General features: G+C 41.3%; 1 protein-coding gene across 2 annotated transcripts in view; it reads right to left on the reverse strand.

Annotated features, from left to right (window-relative positions):
* Positions 1-268: 268 nt before the first annotated feature.
* The window catches only part of SNAP25 (synaptosome associated protein 25), a 28,835-nt gene continuing 2,312 nt past the window's right edge, over positions 269-26,791 (reverse strand). Inside the window, exons 3-7 of one of the 2 annotated variants that reach the window (XM_009811825.2) lie at positions 19,668-19,716; positions 10,947-11,064; positions 6,867-6,992; positions 4,588-4,732; positions 269-337 (exon numbers count right to left, since the gene is read on the reverse strand). In XM_009811825.2, coding sequence (XP_009810127.1) covers positions 269-337; positions 4,588-4,732; positions 6,867-6,992; positions 10,947-11,064; positions 19,668-19,716 — 507 coding nt within the window. Of the gene's footprint in view, positions 338-4,587; positions 4,733-6,866; positions 6,993-10,946; positions 11,065-11,201; positions 11,320-19,667; positions 19,717-26,791 lie in introns of both variants that reach the window. The other variant, XM_009811826.2, reaches the window with a different exon arrangement.

Here is a 26,791-nt window from a genome sequence, read left to right on the forward strand (position 1 = left end):
CAGAAACAAGGAAAGGAAAAATCCCAAAAAACATCAAAGTGAGCTATAGCCATCAAATCAGCACTATGTACAACCTTTGGGAAGAAAGATATCTAGAAAAAAATAATTACAAGTATCATTTTTGGAAAGCTGACAAACTACACAGGACAACATTTACAATGGGGCTGATATGTGCATGTGTGCAAACCTAGTAGGTAAATACCATGATAAAAGCATGAAGGTGCTGCCCTGTTGGACAGTGTTTAAAAGGAAATGCACTTCACTGCATTTAACCACTGCCCAGCATCTTTGTTGCACGCTGGTTGGCTTCATCAATCCTGGTTTTGTTGGAATCAGCCTAGGGAAACACAAAGGAAAGAAACAGATGAATACAGGGCAGAAAGAGAACATCTACAATGCTTTGTGGACACTTCTCTAGTTTTGGCTAGGTCAGGAAAAAAAAGAAGCTTGAAAATACCAGAGAACTGGTTTTTATAGTGGTAGTAGGGACCCAAAAGGAAATTACAGATTTGCTGGTTTTGTGATACTTCAAGTAGCTTTTGAGTAGAGCTTTTACGTTTGTATTCAGCTTCACTGAACTCTTGTAAATGCTGTGCCAGATCTGTAGCTGGTGCTATTGATAGTGCTAGCGGTATTGATGGTAATGGATGACAGGATGAGAACTGGTGATGTGCACGTGGATTTCACTGGTGAAAAACTTCAGTGCTCTCCAAGATTTAGTGGACCTGGACTCTGTCCTAATTTAGATCACCAGGCATGCAGTCAAAACTAAAATTTTGGTCAGTGTAGAGAATCGCTGGAGCAGAGAAGCTAGATCATCTGATGTAAGGAATGCTGGCAAAGATAAATTTCTTTGAAAATACATCAGTCTGGATCTCTTTGCTCTACGTCTGAGAGGAAGGGAATAGGTAGGAGAGATGCCATTATTCCTTTCTCTCAATGAAGTTCACCAGTGTAGTTGCAAGAGAGAGTAACCTCTCTCGTTGGGCAGTAGCATAAACAGGAATTAAGAAAAGGCAGGGATTCTACCGTTATTTGAAGAAATCAAACTGGAATTTAGTTCAGCATAGGCTGAGCTGTTAACTTCACTGTCTTCCGTGGGGTAACGCTTGCCATGCTTATAAAATGCCATTAATAAAATGGCACCACTTGGGAGATGTCGGAATTCTCTTTGAGTGGGAATACACTTTAAACATGGCTTTCTGTAGCTCTGCAGAAGTTAGTTTTGGAGACTAAAGACATTGTTTTAGCTGACAAAAATTGGCAAAGCTCCACTCCAGCCCATGTTGCTATGCCAACTTATGCTAGCAGAGGGACTAGATAGAAAACGTTTTCAATTTTTGAAATCAGACCTGTGGGAAAGGTGAGAATTGTGTTACTGCTTTAAAAGCATGAACTCAAACAGCAAACTCTTTTCTGTGGTTTGATGGCTGCATTTTGTTAGCTTTGGTGATTGTTCCCACATCTCTGGGGCGTATCCAAATTGTACAGATTTATTTTAAATCTCCAATTTGCAAAGACAGAATGGTGAAGCAACTTTCCCACATACATTTAAAAATCCTTTAAAAATGTTTATACTGATCTGCAATAAATAATTCTTAAATATATTGGGCTTTTCTCTGTAATTGTTTTGGCAAATACTATGTAGATGCGTATTTTTAGTACAGTAGCATGTGCCAGATCCTCAACAAGCGTAAATCAGCGTAACTACTCATTATAAGCCACACTCCTTTATTTTAGCCATGAGTTTGACCTTGTTTACCACAGTATCGTTTTCTGTGCTTTTGCCAAAAGACTTCCTAAAAATAAGTTAATGGTTTTGGAAGCAGTTAAGTTTTTCATGAAATACATAAATATTGATTGAATATTGATGAAACATAATGTTCCTGAATAGGAATACTAAGTTCTAACTCTGGTGGATGATGTTGCATCAAAGTCAGTGGGAGTCTTTGCCCAGACCTTCCCACCTTGGTCAAGACAGAATGCTTTGAGCCCTTTTTACTTTCCTCCCAGCCTCCTATTTATGGATCAGTTTAGGGCCAGGGTCTTCTGATGGTGATGTTTGGGCCATTTGACCTACTTATCACATCATCATTTTAGTTTTTGTCCCTTTTTCTCTGATCTGAGGGAAGAATAAAGTCTTTTATTCATTGCTATCCTGATTACTGTGAATAGATCAGATTACATCTCTGCATTATGAGATTACTCCAGTTTGGATGCATGCATCCAGTTTAACATAAATGCTTTAGAAGCATTTGGGTTAGCTTTGTGACGCACCCCAGCTTTTGCAAAGTGTGCTGGCCAAGGGCCTTTCTAGTGATCGTAGTTGATCAAAAGCACGGTGCTCCAGCTGGTCAGGAAAAGAAAACAACTCCAGCAATGCTGCCTGCCCACTGCCAGCTAGGGATGATCGATGGTCTATTGGCATATTTCATTGTAAAATAGATGTGTATGCATTTGCAGTTTCAGTATTATCCGGCTAACCATAATTTTGGTCTTTTATAGACTGTTTTCCTAATATATTGTGGGTTTTTTTCTAGTATCAAATTACTGTGTGTCCTTACTCTGAGAAATCTGGCAGATTTTCACTAAGGCTGAAGACTGTCTTTTTTGTGCTGCTTTCAGGACGACTCCTCTGTGTACACTGCAGGTCCATCTTTCAGAAATGTGTCGCTCGGTTCTTTAGCCAAGGGCTCTGCCTGATGAGGCCTGCCTGTGAGGCTGGATTTATTGAATTGCATTAGCTTGCAATGTTGTTTTCCTATTGCTGTATGAAATGCCTAACTCTGTAAGCAGACCGCATAGATGTGGAAGACCAGTCCCTCAGTTAGCCAGCTGCTCTCAGCATGCACTGCCTAGAGATTTGGCCTATGTGCTTCATGTGCACAAAGTGCCCGGTCAATGTTTTCAAAATCCTGATGTTTACAAGTGTGAACTAATAGGAGAACAGTGCCTTGTTAGGCTTGCTGCAGTTTGTGATAGTATCCTGCAGGCACAGATAGTACGCAGCTGATTTCCATCCACAGGTCATGTCTCCTGCCACTATGTTATGTTGTGAGTAGGGTAGCTGGTATCATGTAATAGGGCATGTCCTCATGCTTGCTCTGAGAAAATAATGTATGTCCTAGACTGCTTATTTAAAGGTAGTTATGATGTAGGCTGTATAATCTTCCAGTCCCTTCTCGCAATGTAGATAGATGTGCTGCTTTCTAGTGCTTTTCATATGAATAACAGCGGTAAATCCTTCCCTACCATGCTCCTATTTCATTTTTCCCAGAAATGTGAAATGCTGCAGAACGGCATCACAGTAATATTGTGCATTTTCCAATACAGTCAAACTAACAGATGCAGCTTTATAAAACAAAACTTTTGACCGATGCAAAGCCATGTACTCTACCGTGTTATGTGACTGTCTCTCTGTCAGAGACAAACTTCCCACCTTTAAGACAATGTATACTTCACTCAGTTCTCTCTGGAATCAAATTCCAATAAGGAAAGCTATCTGAGTGGATCCCTCAGTGCAGTATTTTCTTTAATTTTTTCACTAGGCTCTGATGTAGTTAATTAACATGAAAAATAGGCATGGGCATCCTGCTCCTATGAGAAGGCTTGCACGTGTAAGAAGGCTCAAGAATACAAGCTCTACCACTTAAGGTCAGAATTAACTCTAAGCAGCACATATAAGTCCTTGGGTTAGATCCTCAGGTTGTATAAATCTCAGCGGAAGTCAAGTGTTGTATTGATTTTACACGAGATGAGGATCTAGCCTCTTATGTCACTTCAGCCTGGCTGTGCCTGTGCCTGGAGCTCTGCCAGCATGAATGCAGATGGCTTGCAGATCTTGGGATCTGAGGATGGTAGTGAGCTCCCAGCTAGGGTTGGAGGGTGCTGCTATCTGCTTCAGAAATCTGCAATGCAGGTCTGGCACTGGAACGGTGCTCTCTGCCTTTTTAGATGGTGATTTTGCAATAGTAATGCTGAGCCTCAGTTTTATATATGCATATACACCCCCCACTCCCCACCCCGCCCAAGAGAGCTGGTAGATGTCTGTCCTAATGTGGTTATAAGAAGGCAGCATGACAAGACTGGCTGCACTGTTATCATACGGCAAAGCCTTGCTTAATGAATCCCCATCCTCTTTTTGGGACTGGTGCTCCAAACAGGTGATCCAATTCTCAATTGCTCATGGAATTTCCAAGGGAAGGAAAGTCCTGGAAAGCTTAAAACTTGCTAGGAGGTGCCAGGGTATTCAGATCCAAGCCCCATGGTTCTGCACAGTTCAGGGCACTTCTCCTTTCCCAAATCTGTTGCAGAAGGAGCCTTGATTTGTGGCTAATGGGTCCCCTTGCCAGCTGTTGTCTTGCAAACCCAACAGTGTGGGTTCAACCCGACCTGCACTGAAAGTTACTGAAGATCCACAGCAGCAAGCTCTTCTGTGGCCCAATGATTTGGAGGGAGAGGAGAGAAGAGCAGCTATTTCCTTGTCCTTCTCTAAACTGAAGAAAAACTGCAGCATGCACAGCCTGTGCTTGCAGAAGGGAAAACACAACCCCTTTTGGGGTCCTTTTAGAAATGTCTAGCTCTTACCTTCTCCATGATCCTGTCAATCTGGCGATTCTGTGTGTCGATCTCGTTGCCCATGTCCAGGGCCATGTGACGTAAGTTGCCAATGATGCCGCTGACCTGCTCGAGGTTCTCATCCATTTCATTTTCCCGGGCATCATTTGTTACCCTGGGAGCAAAAAAACAATTCTTTGAAGCAGAGACAGAGGAGGTTCCCTCTGAAACTCTGATTCACTCGAAACCTCCCCTGCATCCTGCTTTGCTTGTCACCTGAGGAGTATGCTGCTGTGCTCAGCTTTGAAGAAAAGGGTTTAATAAGTAGCTAGCCTGAAAAACATTGCATGCTCATTTTTTGGTTGTTGGGATGAATTGTCTGGGTTCATCGCTGCTCCATTTATACTGCTCGTGTCTGCTGCTCCTAGAAGTGTTGCTGTCTGAGCTTGTCTGTATCACATACTGCACCTCTCTGCTGGCAATGGTCCTTCTCAAACGGGTTCTCCAATTGGACCTGTGTGTGGTTAGAGTACATGGGAAATGCTGGAGGGTGGTGGACTTGAAGCTATATCAGTTCCCCTCCTTGAACTACACCTAGCTAATGGATACTGTCCAGTCCTCATACACTTGGGGCTCACTGAAATATTGGGGAAGAGCTATGAAAATCCTGACCTAACATCCTATTTAATTAAATGTATTTCTGGTAAATGACAGAAGCAGCTTCTCTCAGATTTACTGGCTTTAGTAAAGATCCTTTGTCTCTCATTCTTAGCACCGTCTTTCTCCCTTGCTTGGTTTTTCGCAGAAAAAACCTGTGCTTGAGCCAAGGCCCAGTTCAACTCCCCAGTGACTGGAGAGGTATGTGGTGACTGACACTGGGAAAATCAAGGTCCACTAGTCCCACTCAGAAAATCGCTACTTTGATCCTCTTGTGCAATTTGTCTTCATGTAGCTGCCAAAAGGGCGCTACAGGCGATTTGTAGAACGATTATGGTGTAGCATAACTTCCTTCACTGCTATTCTGTTATCATGCTCCAATCATGCCCCAGCCTTCGTTTTGGTGGGGCTGCCATCCAGAAATAAAAAAAATAGTGAATGGCAGACCCAGCAAACTTAAATGGCAACTCCATCCCACGCTCCAGATTGCCTGACAGCATTGTTTCTATCACACTGATTTTCCTTTATCACAGCAGCCAAAAAAATAAGTGGATAATAGTTTTTGGAAAGATAATTACTTATTAATCCAGTGTCCTTAATCTTCAGAGATCAAAGCTTTGCCTACTGGTATGCCTTTATCCATTCAGCTGAGAGCATTGTCATCTAAATACATGCTCTATAAGCACTGTAATCAGTATGTACTTATTGCTGGATCCCTATGTATTGCTGAAAGTTTGCAGCTTAGTTGCCGTTAGTATAGCTGTGTGTTTCAAACTGGCTTTCATTTGAATGCACAGGGGTTGCCACTAAAGCATCAATGTTTCTCCACAGTTGTGGCTTTACAGCAGACGAGGAATTGGGCATCATTCCCCATGCAGTGAGGTTTTCTGGATAGTCACGAGCAGGGAAGTGGCGTACCTCTAGTTAAAAGTGTGCTTCAAGTTCTGCATTTGGCTCGGTGCTTTGGCAGGGAGCCTGAGGCTTTTTTCTTTTTGAAAAGAAAGGAAGGGGTGCTGGATACTTTGGTACATCTTCTGTCAAGGATGGATAATGAGCACTGCATAGCTTGAGACATAATAATAACAAACTGGTATTTATCTGACACTTCATTTCTGAGACATTTGACAACTGTCATTAATGAAACCCATAATAAGGCCCCCAGGAAAAGTGCATTGTTCACGCCAGGGAGCTGGAGTGCAGGGGACAACACTGACTGGCTGTGACAGTCTGCAAACTCACATTGCTGCTGTGAAGTAAATAAACAGATATTATTTCTATTTTATTATTGCCCAAACCTGGGCAGTCTCAAGGAGGAAGGTTTAGGGCCACGTTTTCAAGGATCTTCTGGTTCTCAGGGCTAAGACCCTTACTTCAGGATTTCTGGCAACGTAACCATCCTTTGCACTAGCTCAGACAAGCACCCACAGGGCCGGGGGAAGTCAGTGGACACAGTAAGACTTTAGTATCTGTCTTAACTGCCGTCAACCTGAATCTGAGCACCCACCACTCTGTGGAAAACACTGGCTCCATCACATTACCCAGCACCACTGAAGGAGTTAATGAGCATCTCAGAACTCATGACCATATGGAAGAAATCTAAATATATCAGTGACAAGGAAAATAGAGAGAAAACAGTGGATAAAAAGGCTCACCTGCGGATAAAGCCACCACTGATGGCCATCTGCTCCCGTTCATCTACGACACGTGCAGGCTGGCTGGCTACAACACCATCCTGATTATTGCCCCAGGCTTTTTTGTAAGCATCACTTGATTTAAGCCTATGCAAAAAAGATGATGAGTAACAAAGCATCGAGTGGACAAGGACAAACGCAAAACTCTTTACTTCTCCAAGCTAAAAGCTGAATCAAGCAAATGAGTTTTTAGATAGAGGGTCATTGATTGTATACCGATATATCATAACCCTGAATAAAAAGAGGGGTTTTGGTTTTGTTTTTTTCACTTTACTGCCACAACAACTGTGATGGACAGAGGTTTTGTTTCCAATAGGGTGAATTGTGATTGTCAAGTCTACAACACTGCACACAGGTTTTGGATGTTGACTTAGTTTCCAGAATGAAGGAAAAAAAAAAAAGGAGAAAGAAAACAGAAGAGAAGAAATACAGATAAGTAGAAAACATTGTTTCATTTCAGTGACACATACATTTTGACATCAAACACAGAGAACGTACTGGCAGACAGACATAAAAACAGAACTGCCAAGTATAGTGTGTACATCACATCACAGCAAAACACCCTCTTAGAGAAAAATGGATTTGGCTAGATTTTAACATTTTACCACGCAGAAGATTGGGCTTCCACTGATATTTTTTAACATGTATGTGGCATAATAGGCATTTAAATCCACTAACTTTTCCCAAGGTGATTTGGGGATTATTTTGTCATAAAATTCATAGGGTTTGTTAGATTTTTCAAATAATATATCGGTACTTGAAAATAGTAATCATACATCGACAGTTGATGTACAAACCTTTGTCCACAGAGACAAAAAGTAAAATAGGCAGAAGTGTGAAATGAGTGCAGGAGAAAAGAAAAGATATGAGCAATCTAGCATCAGAAAGGGAAATTTTTCTACATTTTTCTTCATGCACCAGCTACAGGCATGAATAAGTGAAGCATTCTCACTAAGCACAGTTGCCCCAATAGTTCATCATACTCTTAATGCACCAGCAGTAACAGCCTTCACAATAAGCAAGACACAGGCAAAAATGGATCATCACTTCCTTCAGGAGCTTTAAACCACAGGACTTTAAATTAGCCTAGCAACTTCTTATATTTGTTGTTTATGACAGTTACATTAGCTTTCAGAGAGCCATTTTTGACTGAGCTGCCATGGATAGAAAATTAAAATCCAGGCATACCTTCAGTGGTATGTGCATGTGCAGCATATTTAAGGTTGCTGTCATTGGGGTAGATGAGATTGAAGACTTTAACAGGAGAGTGAGAGTGTTTGGGGTCTGTAGGTGTAAGTTCTTGATTCTGGAAATAGAGCAGTTTCCAACAAAGCTGTTGGGAACTGCAAATCTCTGTGGTTTCCCTGTTCTTCAGTCAGCTCCAATCAGCCCTGTGGCTTGGATTTTGGGGGAGAAAATGAACATGCTTCTGGGGGATTTGAGAAAGGACACAACAAACCCATCTCTGGTGTTATGTTCTCTCCATGCCCCCTGAAGCAGCTCAGCTTCTATTGAGCCTGAAGATGTGTTGCATGCTCCAATGTAGAATTAAAATGTAGATAAGAGGATCTTTCCTACTTATCTGTTTTGTTGCTTATTTCCTATTAAATTTTGTGAAGACTCAAAAAGATGATGGTTGGCTTGTTTGTTCTTAGTTCTCTGAAAGTATACTTCAGCTTTGGCATTTCTAGAAATGAGTGAAAGTAGTTCTCTTGCTGCACATACATTTACAGGTTTTAGCCTGTTCTTTAGACCTGTGCAACTTTGAGAGTGAGACAGTCTCTTGTCTTTGAGTTGAATGATTTTATACACCCAGAACTTGATCCCTATTTTCTTGTGGGCTTCCCATTAAAGTCAACAGGGGGAGTCTGGGTCTTCTCCCAGTCAATAGCAGTTGTCCTTTTGAATACAGTCTGGTCAAGGTTTCATGCCATGGGCATTTTGGGTCTCCTAAGAATGTAGGATCAAGCCCTACATTTTGGTGAGGCTCAGAGAGTTGTATTTACTCTGTATATCAGAATATAGTTGGGTGTGGAAAGGTTGATCTTTTTTAAATGCGTGCCATTAATCTACCACCAGCCAGAAGAGCATTAGGGGATCATGGTGATACTGATGCCCAAACTGTATGGATTTCTCTCCCTCCTACATTCCAATTCTCAGAATATCATCTTATTTGTACCAGTTGAATCCTGGCATAGTGATTCAAGGAACAGTCTCTAAAAGCATTGTTCATCCATACTCTGTTTCTGAACACATTGACTGATTAGCAATGCTAGTTTATGAAATCTGGCTGCAGACTGCAAAGGTCAGAATACTGCCTTAAAGGAGGGAAAAGACACCTTTAAAAATGAACGTCCCCCGCATTGAACGCATGCAGTATCTTTCTGTTCTTGCATCTATTGATTTCATGATACTGCAATCATAGTGAAGTGGTAAATGTTTTAAGGCCACGTGTCAGGTGCTAATCCCATCCATGCCACAGGTCTGACTGTCAGTTCTGAGCAGCCTTTCCTGCAGAATAAAATATTAAAGCTGCTCTAAAAAAATGACAATTCCTGCAAAGTACATTGGAATTTTTTGTACTTCAAGGGTGAACTTTTGATGTAGGCATTATGCCAGGTTTCTCCAGGAGGAGCAAGCCAAGACAGTGTTCCTCTTTAAGTTACAACAGCTTTTAGAGTCTGGGAGATGTAAAATTTCTGCTGCATACTCTTGTACTTGCAGCTCTTCTGCACTGGGTCCTCTGGTGCAGGACAGCAGGGCTAAAGCCTGTATCAGAGCTGACACCAATTGCAGGCAAAGTGTGTGTGTGTGTGTGTGTGTAGCTCTTTCCATTTTTCCTTGCCTCTCTCCCATTGTGCACACCAAGACAATAGTACACAAATTCTAGGCAAAATGTTTACCCCAGCAAAGTATTTGTGGCTTGGTACACAGGAGCAAAATTGATTTTTTTAAAGCTGAGGCAGTATCTGCATTGTGTCCCAAGGGAATTAACTTCAAAATAAATGGTGACTGATAAGGCAGAAACCCAGTCCTACCGTTCTGATTTCTGGCAAAATACCCCCTGAACTCCGTGACAGCTCTCTTTCCTTTGGTCTTGATAATCATGGTAGGATCAGGCCCTGGCTGTGAACAAAGTACCTGTGCCACGCAGAAAGGGAGTATAATACTACAGAACCACTGCACTCTGCTTTGTTTCCTGCACAATCCCTGGCCAACCATTTATGAATGTTTTCACCGTAACCTGGTTGCATGCCTACTCACTGCATGCTGGATTTGCCATTCCTCAAGGACTTCTGGTCGGTCCACTTTGTCCCCGATTTCCTACACCCGCATAACTGCACATCACATTTTCATTTGGCATTTAAAACAAGCTTTGCATTACTTGGAGGACGGTTTCATTCAAGTGTGATGACATGCAAGCAAATTCGATGCATTTCAACATTTCTGCTTAGTGTACGTGCTACCCAAACGAGAGAAATTTGGCATGTTCAGGTTTTCTCAGATTTGGCAGGATGAAAACCATTGCAAGTTGAGTTCCAATTGTGAAACATCGTGTCTCTTTCAAGATCTCGTCAAGGACAATTTCTGTTGAACAATGAGAAGAAGTGTGATTCTCATCCATAATTTTGAGTAATTTTTATGATGACCTCTTTTGCATTTTTTCAGGTTTTTTGTTTTGTTTATTAAACTTGATTGTGAAAATATGTTTCAAAATTTAGGGTCTCCAGGAATAAGGTAGCCCCAGTGTTTTTGTTTGCTGGAAAATGGAACCACTCAGTACACTTTGTGTAAAATGTTGAAACTTTTACCATTAAAAGGTGTCGACAGTGAAGCTTTCACTGCAGTATGCCTGATTTTAATGCATCTACAGTAATTCCCAGTCAGTTGTCTATGCTATGAGATGAATGCATTTGAACCAGAATCGTTCTTTCTGCATGCCACATGCTCATCCTGTCCATTTGCCTAGCAAGGATGAGCTTCACAAGGCCTTTGGGATCAGCCTTAAGTGCTCAAAGAGATGAGGCAGGCAGCACCTACTTGTTACATGGACAGACACAAAGACCACAGAATTTTCCTAGGTCCGTCAAATTCTTTTCTGCTTCTTTCATGTCCTTATTGATTTGGTCCATTCCCTCTTCGATGCGTTCCAGTTGTTCTGATTAAACACAAGTATTTTATCCCCACAGAATGAAGCAGATGGAAAAGGACAAAGAAAAAAAAGACAAAAACTTCAGACATTCACTGCGACAAAAAACTGGACACCACATAGCAGAGCCGGTACCCAGTACCTACTTGTTACAAGGACATATGAAAAGGCCACAGCATTTCCCTAAATCTTTTAAATTTTTCTCAGCCTCCTTCATGTCTTGGTTGATATGGTTCATGCCTTCTTCAACACGATCGAGTTGTTCTGGTCAGGACAAAGGGATGACAGTGTGGAATGAATTGTATTTTTGTTTGTTTGCTTTTGTCTTCAACAGAACATGAAAAATGACCATGTAGAACTGAATTAATAATGACATTACAATGCATTAATCTGAACTGATGCATTGTTGAAAGGTTGTATGCCGCACTGGATGCTGAAGATGTTTTTTACTAATATGGGAAGAGTAAAACAAAGGAGGAAGATGTTTGAAATATATCAATTTAAACAAGATGCAAGGATGTAGAAAGGAAGGGTTATAAAGTTTAAGGTCCAGAAACATAATACAATACATTCACTTACTAAGACACCAATGACATCCAAGAGAAAGAAAGATAGATCGTTATTATTTTGCATTTATGTATGTTAATACAAGAGAAAAGGTGTCCTTCGTAGAAAATACTTCGGTTACTTACGCTTACAAATCCCTTGGATTTAGGTGATTCTGGGCAGTGTAATTGCTTTGATTAGTGGGTAGCTGAGTGGGAGGGCTGGTAGTAACGGCACTAGAGATGGAGCAAGCTGTTAGGAGCTGTGTCCAAGTACTCCTTTTTCCAGAAACTGAGATAACTGAGACCTGCCACTTTGACTGACATTGGATATTAATTTCTAATTTGAGTATGGCCTCAGGGCTGGTTTTCTTTCTGGTGTGGATGCTGCAAATCAGGCATAACCCCAGTGGACACAGAGGAATTACAACCAGCACAGGAGCCTGATGTTCACTGAAATAGGACCATTGGCTATGGTGTTCGTTGTCTCTGTCCCCAAGGGATCTTATGAAAACAAGCATTGGGTGAAGACTCATGTTTTCAGTGGGGTCACTTCTGCTTTGCTCCAGGGCAAGTTACAAAGCACCAAGCCCAGTAACCAGCCATATATAGACACTGTCTCTCCACTGGCGTCAAACAGAATTTAGCTTATTTCCACCTAAGGCTGACAATGATTTAGGGTTTTCTTAGTGACTTGGTAGCTCATAATTTAATGTGTTAATTTCTTCACTATTAAAGCTGGGAAAAATGGTCTAGAGGAACAGAATGCCACAATGTAAAATTGTAGGAATGGATCCTCCACTGATGTAAACAGATATGGATCCAGTGGGATCAGGGGTCTTATGTGGAGTTTGTGGTAGCAACAGCATTTTACATGTGTGGAAAGCCTCACCATTTGTTTCATGAAGGATAAACCCAAATAAGTATTGCATGGGATGGGAAAGTTACTTGGAATGGCATTTCAATCCGGTAAGAATTATAACTATACCTAAAGAGGCAAAGTAAAGCAATCCCAGTAAAACACACATTCCTATTCCCCGTATTGAGTATAAACACAAAATTAAACCTGAGAGGAAAGGAACTGAGAGCACTGGTTATAGGAGACATTTAATGTCATCCCTGATGTTAACTGAGCCCTAGAAAGAAGAAGAAAAAAAAAAAAGGTATTTTACAAAAAAAAAAATCATGTGCATATTGACGTCAGTACAAAACTCCTCTTGACTTTTTTAGGAACATGAATAGGCTTAATTTCTTACTTGGGTTTCTAATAACAATTGAGGTTTAAATTTTCAAAGCTTTCTGGGGGATTTGGATACCCAATTCCCATTAAAATTAATTTCATTTAATTAATTTTAATGGCAAATGGGCATCTCACCCCTAGAGGGCCTTGAAAATCCTGGCCTAAATTATTCAAGCTGAAATAATTCAAATATTGAACTTCTGCTCCTTGTTTAATTCTTGCATGAGGCTGGGCTCTGAGGAGGAGAGGTGCCACGTCAGTATTACCAGCTGCATCTGCTTGTCAGCTGTCAGCTCTCATTCTCCTCAGCTGGATGTGCCTGTCTCCTGATACCACAGGCATTATTGATCCCGAATCCAAGGATACGTTTAGAGGATCAGAGTTACCTGGCAGTGTCTTCTAAAAGGGGCACATACAATGTGAGCAAAGGATTGGGAAGCTAGTAAGGAAACTTGAGAGATATGCTGCACAAGTTCTGCCAGATAAACTGCTGAGCCAAGAACCAGAAATACAAGGTTGGACTGTTTTAATGCACATTGCATTTTTACATTTTGGTTGGGAGGCTTTAGCAGAAGCTTTCATTCATGTTTGTAGCCACAGATTGTCAATCTCATCAGAAATATAAGCATGTGGTAGAAGGTGATACTCCTCAAAGTGCTCCTGCTCCTCACTAACTCAGAGAGTCCTGCCTGCTCCTGCACAGTTGGACAACACTGGCCTTTGTTCTGGGAAGCAGCTGTGGGACTGTGAGCTGGCTTTTATGCTGGTTCATGCAGCGTGATGGGAATTGCTAAATTTCTGTCTCAGCTTCCTACCTCCTGCTTGTGAGAGCTGTGTTTGCAGAGCCTGGCTGGTTTTCAGGGCTCTCAGTTAAACGAAGGCTATTTCCACATGTATATTTTGACACTGGGAGGGACAAGAGGTACTGACCTTTCTTCCACTGATTTTGCTGCCTGTATTTGTCTAACCTTGGCTGGCTGGTAGAAGATGCCAGGTAAGACTGCAAGAATGAGTCCTAGATCTGGTACCACTGGTGGCTTTCAGTCTAAGCATGTTTCCTTGCTCAGATGCACGTTCTCTGAAGCCAGGTACATAGCAGAGCCTTTTGAACTTTCTTTCCCTGATTCCTATTCTGCCTGAATAGATAAGTGCTAATTGAAGAGTATATTTGACATGACTCAAAGACTTTCATTTAGATTATAGCTCTCTCCAGGAACTTGACTTAATTTATCCTGCTTCAGGATTTGTGTGTGTTGCCTGCGCTACTTCTGAATAGAAAAGGGACCCACAATTAATTTATCTCCCATTGAAGGAAACCTCTTCAGTGTAAAAAGCCCATGTCGTATTTGTAGCCCAGAAGTCTAGACAGCTGGCTGCTGGTCCTAAAACCATTTGCTAGTTGTTAATATCGTGGGCTGGATTGTTAACTGGTTTAAATCAGTGTAGTTATGCTGGCTTCATGGAGCAACACCAATTTATACTTGTCAAACGTCTGGTCCCACAGGCAAGGAAATAGATTTGTGAGTCTAACCACAATTATTGAGGCATAAATACTACAGAGGCATTAACTTAATGGGGTCACTCTGGATTTGTTTTGGTATAACTAATATTAAAATCTGGTCCAGAATGAATCACTGCTGGTAAGAAATCAGATGGCTATCAGAAGGTTAATTTAATGACTGTTTTCCTAATCTTCCCTATTCTGACTTTGCGTATTGTATTAAAGGTTTTAGGGAAGTCTGTCTGCTGGCATATACTGCCATGAACCTACGCAAATTCACACCTACAAAAGGTCATGTCCTTTATCTCCTATTTAGAGAAGCACTTCAAGGTCAGAGTTTAAACATCTTAATACTTTGTCGCAGTGTTCTTTTAATAGACTGCATCTATATATGTATTTATATATGATATATAAGAGAACTGGCATTGTCTGGAAGCAGAATACACATCAGAGGTATGTTTCATTGAGATTTCCTTCACTTTTTTTCTGGGAAGCTCTGCTAATTATAAGCCCTTTTTGCATATTGATACCCTTTCATGTCTGAGAATGTCACTTTGATTGAAACTAGTAGCCATATATCTTCTTCCAAATCTTATAGCAAACTAATGGCATATCTTACGATACAAACAAGAATATTTTTTCACCTGTATCGTTATACTTATGAATTACTTCTGTATTAAAACCATCGGCAAATTTGGGACCCTAAGCTAGTCCTGTTAGTTTTACTGTAGCATTGTGGCCCTTTGCCAGGATCTTCCATAACAGCTTGGCAAATCCCCACTCTGTGACTGATCTGGGGAAGTGGCTGGGAGAGGGAAGCTGTAGCAAGGGCATCCCTCAGCTGCTCCTGTGGTGTCTTGAGCAAACACATCTGCAAAAGCATCTTAGCACAGTGTTGGATGCAGGACCAGGACAGGGCAAGTGTGGTGTTCCTTCACCTTTGCATCCCCATCTGCAATTTATAACAAATGTTCCTTGACTAATGTCCAGGATCTGGGGCCTGGGCTTGAATGTCAGTTAAATGCCTGTGGAGAAGGGAACTTGCTCCTTTGCCCGGAGTATTGTGCAATGAAGCAAGTTCCACCAAGTACAATTTTAATTAGAGAAGAAAAAAACCAGTACCTCTAAGAACACATTGTAATCATAATTGCATGCAAGAGGGCTGAATTTGAAAGAGAGTTAGCAGATGAAATATTTCCAATGATACTTGGTGATCCCATTTTCCATTTCGCAGTACGTTTCTAGGCCAGCCTTTTCAAAAAATCCTGAGTCTTGACTTAGCTCTGCTCTGAAAGGCATGGCTGAGCACAGGTACAAAGGGAAGAAAGCTGGCAGGGAGTGTTTGTGAGCCCACATGTAGCTGTGCTAAAAATAACAGCAGACAAGGCACAACCTACTTTTGTGGGAGGTTCGTTTGTCTTTTGTTCTGCACTATGCTTTCAACATAATTAATACCATTTTCCCTGTAAAATCTGGAGTAGTTGATAGTTACCATTTTTTTTTCACTAATTATCAAACCATTTCTGACTGTGTTCAGCTCAGCTCATAGGTGTTGTTGGAGCACCTCTAGCAACTCTGCTTTTGACATCTCACTGCCTATTAATTTTTGTGGTAGCTGTTGAATAGGAGATAAGCTGGGGAAGGGGCCTGCACAAGGGGCCATAATTTTGCTTTCTGATCGAAAGGAATGGTAATTATCTTTCTATTTACTGCAGTCGTTTCTCCAGTGCTGTAGAAACAGGTCAGCCATAACTCATACAAAACTGTAAAACTCGCAACTCCTGAAAAAACAGTAGAGGTCGGCTAGCATGGGCACCATCGCATGGTGCCAACACTTTTGCTTGTGGGGTTGCCCAGTTATTCCAAAGTTTTAGCTCCATGCTTCAACTTGATCTGGAGTACAGATCTGCTGGGTAGATCAAGCTACTCTCAGTATTCTCTGGAATTGCTGGTTGTGCATTTGTTGGTGTGGTGCAGGGAGAAAATGTCAATTGCATTGACATTTCCTTTGTGGCTTATCAAAGTTGTGGATATTCCTCTGTCTTGCCTTGGATGAAAAACAGCTGCACTGCTACTGTTGTTATTGGAAGAGGTTTCTCCTCTCTTCCCCATTTTGAATACAAGAACAAAATTCTTTTGTAATAAACTGCATGAGGACATCATCATATAAAAAAGGGTCCTTGAAGGTCCAAATCTCTCTGCCTGCTGATACTCCCAGGTGATGGGAGTTTCCTTTGGAGGAAGAGAGCTACCACCCCTGCTATGTCTGCAATTCAAGTTTATCTTCATATCCCCACTTTGTACTATCAGTTTAATTTCTACGGTCTGCTTTTAACCAGCGTGCATCTAAATGTTAACATTTTTCTAAGCTAGCATGTTTCAAAGACCTATTTAATGAAGCAGAGCAATGGCCACAGCTCAATAATCCTTTGCAGCATGACATTTTTAGTGTAAAATGTAAATATTTTAAAGTGTTATGTACATATCTATATTTAAGTAATTAAGGGAGCTTGACTCGAGACCAGGTTTAAAAAAAAAACTAAGCATTATGGATGCACATAGGGTCTGGGAAAGGCATTCTCACTGGTGGAAAAAATCTCAACAAGGAGAATCTAATCTCTTAGCTGCTTCCTGTGAGCTCCCCAGGGGAAGAACTGTGTTGAACTGGTTTGGGTGACAATACCTGGCTCAAAAAACGATACCTCTTGGTATTGCAGAGGGACTACTCCAAAAGCGTGCTCAGATTCCCAGTGACTTCAAAGGGCACTGGAGGTCTCTAGCTTTTATAGCAGTCCCATTGTCTGTGAAACAGGAGTAATGAAAGCTCCTGTGAAGCTCCACATCTCTGTAGGTTCATAACGGATTCTACGGTCTGCTGCGCAGCCAGCTGTGCTAAATATTTAGGCAACAGGAGCTAGCCAGACTGGCTTTGCTGGATGAGTACCTAGTGTTGTAAAGTTATGTTGACTTCTTTCCTTTTATGATCCCAAACACTTCTGCTTATTGATATCAGAAAATGAGTTCTGCTTTGCGTTATGTAGATTGAGATCAGCTCAAAGAAGTTTTCCATGTGAGGTCTGTTTAACTTCAAAGCAAGCCATTTTGTAAGGAAACTTAGAGCTTCGAGCAACTGCAGAGATTAGATATTCTGCTTGCCGCCCACTGGAAAGATCAATGTCATGTTTTTTGTCTATTTAACACCTAATAATCTTAAGTGACTTGTGCAGTCAGCTGAAAAGAGATCACGTGGCAGTGTTAGCAAATTATTTCCTTAATTTGATAATCTGCAGAGACATCAGCGAGTTGCACACATTGCACTAATTACAGGGGGTTCAAAGTCATCATTAGCATATTTTGCCCAATAATATAATAAGTCCTTTATCACTAGAATAAAAAAGAATCAGAAATTATTACAGCTGCATATGGCTAAAATGGACAAAACTTAATTAAACATTTAACATAGTACAGCGGTTACAATATTGCCAGAGTTTGTACCATTGTTAGGTTGTTTTCCTTGAGAAACCCATACTGTAGAGTCACAAGCTTAATTTACTGAACCGCTTAAGGCATGACCATAACCAATTTAAAGAGGCTTTTAAATTGTCTGATTCTCTCCTGTAAGTACCAATTAACTGCATCTCTGGCCATACAATATACATTTCAAGTTTTATTGTCAATGAGAGTTTAATACTGAGCTCCCTGCACTCGAAAGAGGTCAGTGTGTTGATTCTCAGGTCCTTGGCTCACATGGACCATCCTTCCTAGTATGACTAGAGAGTCGGTGGGACAACTTGTGTGTACAGGGGTTTAGCAATAGTAGAACTCCAAAGTAAAAAACAAAATTCAGGGTTAAAACCAGGATAAAACGCCCTAGCAATCTGTGGAAAAATAACAGTTAAAGAACAGAAGCGTACTTTCCCAAGACTAAACACAAGGGAAGTTATAGGAACCACTGAAATTTCTGCTGATCTGCCTGTGAATTACATTGCAAGACACACCTAGGTATTTACAGACTTCCTCTGACAATATTTGTGATTTATTTTAAATGTATAATTCACTTCTGAAACAAAGCACATTATTTAGACAGGTGACATATCTGTTTCAACATAAGTAATTTCTGGGTTTCTGTATTCAGTGATAGGGGTTTTTTTACTGCTGTTACTCAGAAAAAAATTTTGAAGACAACAAAGTATTCTCTGTAATATTTTTCTTGACAAGACAAATCAATGCAACAAAATTTCGTTAGGTTAAATTCTTTTCCCTAAAGGGGGAGGGGGGAAGAGCAATGAGACATACATATAAAAGCAAATAGAAGAAAATACTTTCTGTTTGGGTCCTGTTATTACTTTTCATTCATTTTAGAGGCAGGGACATTACAGATGAAAAGGGTCTGTCAGGTTCTGCAGTCCATTTCCCAACAATGCTGTACCGCTGCCTGTAATCGTTGTCTGGGCTTGATGAGTAATATAGCATTACCTCTGTAGAAAACATTTCCTAAAACAGTTTTGTATCATGCCACATAGTAAATAATAACAAGGGCTCTTTGGGGGTTGGTTTGACATAGAGTAGCAGAAATTTATACTCTGTTGATTTAACTTCTCTTTTGGAGACACCATTTTGCTGGTGCTGTGGGGCTGCAGCAAATGAAGACTGATCAGTTTTGTTGGCGGCGGGAGGGAAGCTACCTGCTTCTTTATAATATTATGAAGGGCAAAAAATGTAATTTCCTGGAATGCATTGAACATATCTAGCTCTGTCTTTGTCACTGTCATCCACAGACAGGGACTCTTCTAAGCTTGAAAGCTCCTATATGGTCAATTGTAATGAGCTGATCATGTCATAACTTTTAATGTTAAATTCCTGTTACCCTCACTGACATTTCTATACAAAAAGCAACTGAATTTTACACAAGCTAAACCTGGTTTACCTTCTCTTGGGTTGCATTTAATGCATGCTTTTCGCTTGTAGCTAAAACAAGTGAGAAAATTACATAGCACCTGCATAAATGATGTTTCATTTACACTTAACGGAGGCAAACCTTCCCATTGTGTAGCTGGATCTTGACCCAAAGCTTGCCAGAAAAACAATGATTTGGATGAGGTCAGCCTGCAGCTTTCTCTGACATTAATGGAAAACGGATCAAAAGAAGTACAGACTGTTACACAGTACATTCCTCTGTCAGACAACAAAGCTAAAGCAAAGAGATACTTGGGTTCTCATGCACAACCACACATGTGTTTTATGGCCCTCATTTTCAGGATTGCACACAGTTAGTACAGTACTTTGAGAATGGTTATACTTCCTTACTGAAGCAATCTGAACTTACCTCCTTGCTCATCCAACATAACCAAAGTCCTGATACCAGCATCTTTACTCTACATCCCAATAGTGGTAGCAAGGTAAGGAGAGAGAGGGCGAGAAGAGAGAGAGAAAGAGAGATCAGTGAGGGAACACTCTAGCCCTAGATACGGGACACAGGAAGACAAAAGAAAAACAGTGAAAGGAATGACAAGGTCATAAGGGGCTGGTGGCACAGTCCAAAGACCTTACATGCCTGGACACTGTACAAGGAAGTGGGTACTCTCAATTGTACCATCAATCCTTCAGGATTCACTGGGATACTGAACTACTGCAGAAAACACTGAGTCCTGAACTTTGAGATTAAAATAATCACTATACACAAGAGTAATTTCTAAAAAGAGAGGGTTCCTCTCCAAGTTCTCTGAAGCAGGAGAAGGGAATAAGGGGGTGTTGACATTGCAGATGTATGTTCATCCCACAGGGGAAATTCCCAAGGAAAATAGATATGGCAAAAACATGTTAGGTAAGGACGCATAGTGGTTTGTACATAGCCCTTGTAACACAGAAGTCGGAAAGCTTACCTACTTAGTAAATCCATTTCGAAGCAGGCTAATATTTAATAGGATTAAGCCATATTATTTGGCTTGGAGATCTAATAGATATGGGTTTGAGCCAAGTTTTAGTTCAGCAAAGAGACACCTTTAACATCAATGGACTTTGGATTGAGCTTGTAGGTAGGATTTTTAAAACACTTACATGCTGATCCTACATCTGCTTCCACAGAGGTTAATGGGAGTCTTATCATCGCCTTTGCTGGACACCGGGCTTGAGCAAAAAGCCAAGCAATTCAGAGCTCCCACCTGCCTAAATCAGCAGCAGGACACCTTTCACAAATACAGCTTCTGCACACATTATCGTCACTCTGGGATGGGATCAGGTGTCTCAGGTTTCTGGGTGCTGTGATACTAAGCTATATCATGGATCAGATTAGCCCTTTTTTAATTACGAAGGGGAAACTAGCTCCATTCTGCTTGGAGCAGTGATAACATCTGTGAATAATTAATGGCCTGACCCATCTCCTGACTGTTGCATTTCAATAACAGATGAAGTAAAGTCCTCTGCGGCCTGACAGCTTGACGGGGGAGTTAGCTGGACACGTGCAGCAGTAATATAGCTGCTTCCGTGAACATAAAGGCATCCATACCCCTGTGAAGCAGATAAAGTTTGTGGTGTTGATTTTACAGAGGACAGGGGAGATGCCCACAGTTGCACAGGAATGTGAGGAACAGAAACCTGGAGTCCTGACCATCCCTCTTGCTTTTCAGGCCATGCTGCCCTTCCTTGAGGCAAATTAAGGACTTGATATCACCTTTCCTCCCAACTACCCCACTCACTGCAATGGCTCATCTCTTTGCCTGGGAGCAGTGAAGTCTCTCTGGCTGTCAGCTGCCCCATCCGTGCTTGCAGGGTGCTCCCAGGCAGGCTGACAGCACACTGCCCACATCTGCTCAGCTACAAGCCTGACTCTCTGCCACACTCAAGGGCTGTCTGGCTGGTGCTTCTCTGCTTTGTTTCAAGAGGATCCCACTTGGTTCAAGAGGGATGCAAGATGCCTCTTATTGTGCTCTCATCTGCCTCTCTCTGCACTCCCATTCTTGTCTTTAATGTCTATTTCACTGTAGAAACTGGAAAAACATCAGATGTGTGCAGTCTGGCTCACTCCATTTTGGGTTTTGTTGTTTTTTTTTTAATCACTGCATGAGTTGCTGGGTGGGGAAGACTTCTGCCTCTTCCCATGGCCTGCTGCACCCTACTGCCCTTGGGTCAGCTATCTACCAGGTACCCACTGCTGATCTCTCTCCCTTCTAGCTCATACTGCATTTACTTGAATCCTAGCCAACTTTTATTTTTGCAGCCTTTAGAAACTTAGGGTCTGAGGGTCATCTTAGATTTGCCTATTTAGAGTAAGGAAACCGCCTTTAATTATCTTATGTTTTCTGTGGGGCAGGTGTCAGATCTGCTAAGCACTGGATGTGCACTAGTTTTTATTGTGCTTTTTCTGTGCTTTTGGTACCCAGGGATGTCTTACCCAGAAACATTTACAGGTATTTTAAAAAACATACCTCATGCAAAAACAAGGAGGCTGCTTGGGTCCTGAGTCATCTTGTGTTTGAGTAAATATGGTGCAGTCTGACATGGAGCCCTTCTAAATATTGGACTCAGAAAACCCACAATTGGTGGTGTGATAGTTGTTGGCTTTCAGCGAGTCAAACATGGTCAAGCTGAGAAATGTTTGCTGCTCCTTACCCTCTAACCTCACTTTCCTGCAGTTTTTAACATCTGAGCAAATTGCCTTTATGCAGCTAAGATGTCCAGTGACCTGAATAAGACCTATGCTGAGAGAGGAACTCAGCAATTAGACCTTATAGTTTGTATTTCATATTAAATCTTTGCACAGAGCGAAAGAGGTGCAATTTTCTTTTACTTACCTGACCGTCAGTGCCATTTAATTTTATCAGGCAATACTGTATCTCTTAAGAGCAACCTGGCACAGCATTAATACTAATGTGAAAATATAAAGGGTGTGCATTGAATACACTTGTCTGCATCTGAGGTCTAATCCAAAGCATATGGAAGCTAATAAAAAGATGCTCACTGACAAAGATGAGAGGTGATTCAGACATCAAGTGACAATCTCCTCCTGTTCCAAGTTTCTATTAAGCATTAATTTTCAGCCTTTTCACAAAAAATTAACTGTGTAAAGCCAATTAAAAAAAAATCATATTTGTGCATTTAAAACAGACCCAGACTTTCCTAAAAGATCAGTCACAATGGAAATACTGATCTTTTAGATAGCTCAAAATCAAACATGTCTGTAAGACAGAACTATTCTCATCACCCAGATATCTGAGCAGGCGAGAAACACTCAGTAACTGATCTTCTGTGACAACAGACTGAAGCATCTCTGGAAACTACACAGCCTCTTCATTTAAAAGAAGAAATGTGCCACACAAGCGTGTGTTTGGGGCCCAAACACGAACAATGTTGGTGTTTTCTACACGAAAACTATCACAGAAACTCCCCTTGGTCTCAGCGGGAGCAGGTGTCAGCAGACACACTTGAACTGGTTGCTTAGAGAGTGCGTAATAGGAGGTGATGAAAGCCGTGTTCGCGAAGTGCCAGCCCAGAAGAATATGTTTTACAACAACTGATCATAAAACCTTGATAACAAGCTCCCAGAAGAACCCTGGTCATGGCAGGGGCCCGGTGACCATGCTTTGGTTTGTCTGGTCCTGAGGGCTCAGGAAGGGTTCCCATGCACATCCAGTGCTCGCTAACATCAATGAGATCCTACGTGGGAAGCCATGAATGGGTAGAACTAGTGACATCCATCTTCTTATGAAAATGTGTGCTAATGGTACACCTTTCCCAAGATTAGAGCCTTTTTTTCTTCCTGTGCAATGGAGGAATTTCTTAAGACCCTCCAGTCCTTGCACAGGCAATCCTCTGTTTAGTTTGTGGCAAAAAAAGGATTCTCAAAAAATGGGATGCTTAGGGTAGTTCAGGCCAGAGAGAAGAAAAATGCATCTTTTGTAGGACCCTACAGAGTTCATGGAGCACATGCCATTTTAATTCAGCTCTTAAATCTGTATCAGCCTTCTCTCTCCAGAGTTACTTCTGACTCTTCTTGTCTTGTTGCACTTGAGAGGAGAATTTGGACTGCTGGATTTTGCCATGGCACAGCAAATATCTCACACTCTTGTCCTTTAGAAAAAATGACACAGTATGAATTGCTTTTGTTGAGGCATTATACTGACAGCTCTGGAGTTCTTCTGTTTATCCATAAAGCAGGTGTACTGCAGACGGTAAAATATATAATCTTTCCCATGGAGCCCTTGAACATACTCAGCCCTGATGCTAGGAATGAGCAGGTTGAGCAGAGTGTCCTCCCAGACTCTGATTTCCATGGAGACTGCTGTGGGTTGCCAACTGCTTCTCTGCAAAGATCTGCCCAATGTTGCACACAAGGTGACTCCTCAGAGCAGGAGGCCATCACTTTTGACTTAAAAATTAATCACATTAGGTGAAAGAGCACTATGAATATAGACCCCATAAAGTTTATGAAAGTTGATGTCCTTCAACCTTTCAGTAGCACTAAGCTCTAGTGTTTTGATAAAAACAAACCAACAAGGAGTACCGGTTCGGGTTCAACATGTTTTCTGTGAAGCATGTGCCCAGGTTCTCCACTGGACCACAGGCTAAGCTACTGATCAGAAAGCCAGAAATATGGTTTTAATACTCTGAGCTTAATTCAGCTCTTAGATAGTCTGTCAATGCTTCAGTGAAGCCAGTTTAACAGCATAACTGGGAACCCTGTCAGAGGCTTTAATATACATTATCCTCAATCTTCTGTAACAGCCTTTTAAAACTCTTTTTTATGAGGGTCTCACTCAGAGCAAGTCAGCAACAAAACGTTCACTGAAATTTGCCCAGCACTTTGGAGGGGAAATGCATTGCTGCATCATTTCTTATTATTACTGTTATGTCACTTAATTTCCCAAGGTGGAAATAAAACCAGGAAGAGAATTCGGATGACTTCTCAAAGGGCCTGTCAGTCCCTTCAGGAACACAGTGTGCTGCTTCCTACCCATGCCTGCTACAAAAGGCAGCTACTCCAACTTTTGTTTAGCCTGAGAGGTGATTTTCGTAACAGTATAGGGGAATGATGTATCAGATAGAGAATCCAAATTCTAGAAACCACTTTCTCTGCATCTCAGGATATACCCTGAAAAACAGATATACACTGTCAGTTATGTGAAGAACACATAAACTTCCACTTCGATGAAGAATTTTTCTTTAATTGATATGGATTATGGAGTTTGTTTTGAATAAATTAATACAGACAATTATGTATCAGGAGGGGCTGACATTGCTAGCAGTTCCCAGAGACACTAAAGAGAAGTGTCAACACCCTAAAGACAAAAATGTGGTCAAGGAAACATTCTTTAGTCATCCGTAGTAATGTATTTCCTCAGCTCCTGCTCCAAGTTCACTGTCACCCTGTTAACGCTGTAATGTCTCTCCGTGTCGGAGTAAAGAGCCATGTCACTTCTCAGAGCCTGTTAATTCAGCCTGTGCTTCAGATCCCCAGCCAATACAAATCTGTGAACCCCCCCTCATGTGCCTGGTTTTCATCCAGTGCGATGACCCTGACTCCAGTGCTCCCCCGCTGGTTTACATAGACAAAGGGGTCTGATCCTGCGTAGGAAAAACTGAGACCAGAACTATGAATCACATTCCCCTGTGCCAGGTATGTATTTCTGTGGAATTACACAGATTAAAACACTTTTCTGAGTAGAACTGTTCCAATAGCTAATGATGTCAAAGGGATTTTTCAAATTAGCTTGGCAAGCTTTGGACCAAACTCTGAATTAATAGAACATTTTTTCTTTTATTCTTCAGACTAAGGAACATTTGACTATGATAATAATGCCAGGGGAAACTCACTTCCCAATCACAAATTAAGTTAGTAAAATCCCATACTGTATGTTCAGTGTCCTGTGTAGAGCAGCATCATGAGGTTATCAAACATTTATAGCTTACATTTCAGCCTTGATATGTTAGTAAACTTGACTCTAACCCCCCAGCAAATCAGAGAGATAGTCCTGTCTGGATTTAAATGTACAAACCAGCCCTTTTGTCTGTACATGATGCTATGTGCTTTCTTGCTGGGCTTTCTGCAGTGCTGATCTTGTTGATATTTTTTCCCTGCATCATAGCTAGAAACCACCCTACAGCCATTGATTTTCTTTAAAGGCCCAGGTAGTTCCACTGCAAGATGGTAGTAGACTCGTGGCTTTTCCCCTTGAATGTGTTATTCTGCATTTCATAAAGTTGTCTCAGAGGTAAAAAGCTTGAACAAGAAAATAAGAAGGTCAGCTACAAACTGTGTATTTGGTCTCACTTCTTCTGCCTCAGTTAATTTTTATTTTAAGCTTTGACCCAAACCTTGCACAGCATCATCATAAAATACAGGTATTTATAGCACTAAGTAGCTGAGTAGATCAAATGAGCATTCGTCAATGTAGATGTAACTGTGTTGCATGGGTATGCTGGGCACCACAGAGCAAACTGATTTTTGTAATCTGCCATCCCAGTATGTAGCTGCCTTGGGGCAAAGCAGTGGCAACTTTACAACAGCCACTCGCCACTTCTTCTTGCTTCCCCTGTTGTGCTAGGATTGAAACAATCAGCTTCTTGCAAAGCTGGGTTATAAAAATAAGCAGCAGTAACAGATTTGGCTTTCCTTGCCGATGTTCCTTGGGAACAGCACCAAGGCTTAGTCTCCAACCTCAGCCTAGTCTTCTTGAGCAAGGAAGGCACGGTCCTTTGGGGACATCAGTTTTGTCCCCCAGGCTATGACCTACATTTCAGCATTAAGGATGCCTTGTAGTGCTATAGGGCTTCCCTAGATGCACAGCACTTTTCTGTCTCTAGAGTGGAGCCAAGTCAGTCTGTTTATTCTGTATTTTCCTACTATCTAACAGAGCAGAGACAACCATGACAGGAATCCGTACATACGTATATAGTAATAATGCTTAAACATGGAAGCATCCTTTTCCTGAGTAAGGAATAACAGATTTGCTGTATCAAGAGAATAGAGTAAAAACATTCTTTCACTGAGAAAGAATATTTTTTTCTCTACCCACTAGACAGGTTCTGCTAAGTAAGGGAGTCTAACTGGATTTTTTGGGTCTATTAAATCAGAGCAGTGCAAGTTCAATTTCAAAGACACTCGCCATTTGTCTTTTCAGTATAAAATCTCTCACTCCCTAAATGCTGCATTCTTTTAAAAGTACCTAGGAAATGGGGTTGGAGTAATCAACCAACTGTTTAGACCACCGAAGAATTTTAAAGGTCTTTTGTAGTCACATTAGTGAAAATAATATTCAGCTCATTGTAGAAGAATTCCCTTGACTAACCAGTGCTAGTTTTAGAAACTTCTCTATTTGGACAGGAAGATATTGTAGCATCTGAATAAAAGCCAGGTCCGGAGAGATGCCAAGCTCTTCCAAGAAGCACTGCAGTCCTACATAAATTCATTGGTAAATTCAGCAGTCCCAGTTCTCCTCCCACTTTGCCATTTGC

This window comes from Gavia stellata, chromosome 23 (assembly GCF_030936135.1).
Source record: "Gavia stellata isolate bGavSte3 chromosome 23, bGavSte3.hap2, whole genome shotgun sequence".
Lineage (NCBI taxonomy): Eukaryota > Metazoa > Chordata > Aves > Gaviiformes > Gaviidae > Gavia > Gavia stellata.